Source organism: Nanorana parkeri, unplaced genomic scaffold, assembly GCF_000935625.1.
Source record: "Nanorana parkeri isolate BGI_ZX_2015 unplaced genomic scaffold, ASM93562v1 scaffold394, whole genome shotgun sequence".
Lineage (NCBI taxonomy): Eukaryota > Metazoa > Chordata > Amphibia > Anura > Dicroglossidae > Nanorana > Nanorana parkeri.
The window spans coordinates 39375-42434 of NW_017306662.1; the positions used below are offsets into that span (position 1 = coordinate 39375).

General features: G+C 44.4%; 1 protein-coding gene across 1 annotated transcript in view; it reads right to left on the bottom strand.

The window, feature by feature from the left end:
* Nucleotides 1-1430: 1430 nt before the first annotated feature.
* Nucleotides 1431-3060, bottom strand: part of SOX9 (SRY-box 9) — a 4911-nt gene continuing 3281 nt past the window's right edge. Inside the window, exon 3 of the mRNA XM_018559446.1 lies at nt 1431-2428. Coding sequence (XP_018414948.1) covers nt 1668-2428 — 761 coding nt within the window. The 3' untranslated portion in view covers nt 1431-1667. The remainder of the gene's footprint in view (nt 2429-3060) is intronic.

Consider the following 3060-nt stretch of genomic DNA (forward strand, 5'->3'; position numbering starts at 1 on the left):
CCCCCCCCCCCCCCCCCCCCCCCACAGTGATCAGACTGCAACATTGTAACTTTGTATCCAGTCACAGGGCGATAGGCTGTAGCGGGGCCCCATCTGTGTGAGAGGTTTGTGAACACAGAACTGCACCGCCACCGGGATTTACATGACTGCGTCATCTCTAAGGAGGTATATCAGTCCAGGAAGTAGATGGTAGCCCTGGGTGATTCCTGAACACAGATGGTGCCGTCCTTCTAGAGAGGAAAAGCTGATGAAAACATTGTCAGGGGGAGTCCTGTGATCTCTGCGAGAGGTAATACACACCTGGAAGTGTCACACTGACATATAACGTAGCACGCACGCACTTGCTATGAAAGGATATGTAACACTAGGCTCACTTTCAGCAACAGACACGGGAACAGGAACGACCGCTGAACATTCGTTACATTGTATTATATTTATTGCGGAACAAATAATACACAAGAAGATAAGTTTAACAAAGACAGAAAATAACAATAGAAACAAAACAAAACAAAAAAAAAAAAAAAGCACATCATTGAGAAGAAGATCCACAGACTCCGGAGGTCTGCTTTGTGGTGGTTTTTTTTTTAAGTTAAAGGAAATTTGTAAGGCTCGTAGTTTTTATTTTACTTTTGTATTTTGCCTCAAAAGTCGTCGATTTTGGAGTGCTGAATGGCGCAACGACAAATTATTAAAAAAAAAAAAAAAAATCACATTTCTGAAAAGCAAAAATGTACACGTTGTTTCTAGCAAAAAGTTAAACAAAAAACCATTTGCCAAAGTCGAAGTGATTTCCTCTGCGTTCGAGAAAAGACCCGATCCATGAACATGTTTCTTTTTTTGTTTCCACGCGTCAATTGAAAAATATATATATTTTAAGTGTAAAAAAGCTTTAAAAAAAAAAAAAGTTGAAAAACACATTTTCCGGGGGCTTTGGTTAAAAAAAATAAAAAATCTCAGTATTTGCTTTGCTGTTTTGTATGGAAATTTGTGAATCCGCTACTTTAACAGTTAGATAATAGAACTTAGAACACAAAGGAAACAGGAGAGAAAAGGAACAAAAAAAAATAAAATAAAAGCAAATCCCATAATATTATAACAGGCATCTTGTGAACGGTCACCTCTGACCGCAACGCTCAACAACCGGCACTTGGGAACGAACGTGGAAAATAAAATTCCTACTTCAACGCAATTCGTAACAACAAATCTTGTTGCGGTTTTATCGGCCGTCTCACTTATGGCCAAGTGAACATTTTTTTTTTTTTTTTTTTAATACGCAAAATTTTTTTTTTTTTTACTTTTTATCCTTACAATGTATTTGTTTTTTTCTCTAAAATATAAATGTATAAACCCCCAATAAAAATGTAATAAAACATACACAGTACATACTAAAATATATCAGATTGAGTCTAGTCCTCACAGAGGATGTAGAGTTTGTTTTTGTTTCAAAGTCTCTTAGAGAATCAAGTTGACGGTTATCAAAAGTATCTTCTCGTGTTTCATCTGTGGAGACGGGAGACCAGAAAGTACTTTAAAGAAGAGTGACACCCATTTTGTTTTTGTTTTGCTGGCTGCCAGCAGAGGGCGTTGTGCCACGCCTGAGAAGAGGGCACCGCTTGACTCGTGGAGGGCGAACTGTCCTGAAAAGTCAGTAGTCAATAGTCCATTATCTACGGCCTGGTCAGCTGTGTGTAGACCGGCTGCTCCCAGTGTTGGGGGCTGTGGGTCTGTGGGATGGATGGGACCCCTGTTGTGTCTGCAATGGGTGTGTACATGGGACGTTGGCTGGGGTTCATGTAGCTGAACGTTGAGTAGAGGCTCGAGCTTTGGCCCGCGGCGTGACTGTAGTAGGAGTTTGAGCCTTGGTGTTCGGCGTAGTCATACTGCGTGCGTGTGATTGTTGGGTAGGAAGACCCGTAATGCTGGAGGTTGAAAGATGTGTAGTTGAGTTGCTGCGGGGAATGTTGTTGCTGCTGGTCGCTGTAGTGACTGGGGCTAAGCTGCTCAGTTTTGATGTGTGTCCTCTGCTGGGACTGGCTCTGCTCGTTGTTGAGAGTCGATAAACCGTGCTGCTGCTGGGGCTGTGGAGGTGGCTGTTGTGGCTGTTTGGACATCCACGCGTGCCCAGCTCCAGCCGGACCACTGGTGGCGCTGCTGATGCCGTAGCTGCCCGTGTAGGTCACCTGAGTGGAGGCCACTCCGGGATGGCCGTTGGGCGGCAGGTACTGGTCGAACTCATTGACGTCAAAGGTCTCGATGTTGGAGATGACCTCGCTGCTTAGCTCCCCAATGTCCACATCGCGGAAATCAATGTGAGGAGGCTGGCGGCCGCTCTCCTGCAGGGGGCGTGCTTCGCGTTTCAGATCTGGTTTACCGGGCTGGACGTCTGTTTTCGGGGTGGTCGGTGGAGTTGGTGGTCCTTGTGAGTGACCTGAAATAAATGGGAAAGAAACATGAGCATTGCTGTCTTTCAGAAGCTGGAAACCTCAAAAAAAAAACCACCTAAACATCAATTTTATGAATTCAACGAAGATCAAGAACAATCACAGATCAAGCTAATGAGCTTCAGTATAGCATGATGAAGCAAAGCAGGACGCTAATGGCTATCAAACGCTACAGCTGTTTGCCACGGTCATCAAACAGTTGTGTATAAAAGTAAGAAGGCCGTAGCAGCACAGTTTGGCAGCCAGAGACAAGGGAGGTAATGGGTTAAAGGCATGCTATGCTATGAGCGCCTTGGCTATCTTATATCTCAGCTCCTCAAACCCAACTCAGGTCTCCTGCAAACAGGTGCCATATAATTACAATGATAACAAGGCTAATGATTAACTATAACTCCAGTTAGGTTAAGCCGTACACCAAGCAGGTGGGTGTTTAACAGGAAATGTAACATACAGTATAAAATAAAGAGAGAGAGAGAGAAAGAGAGAGGGGGGAGAGGGAGAGAGTGAGAGTAGAGAGTGAGAGAGGGAGAGAGAGGAGAGGAGGGAGAGGAGAGAAGAGAGAGGGGAGAAGAGAGAGGGGAGAGGAGAGAGAAGAGAGGGGGAGAGAGAGAAGAGAGTG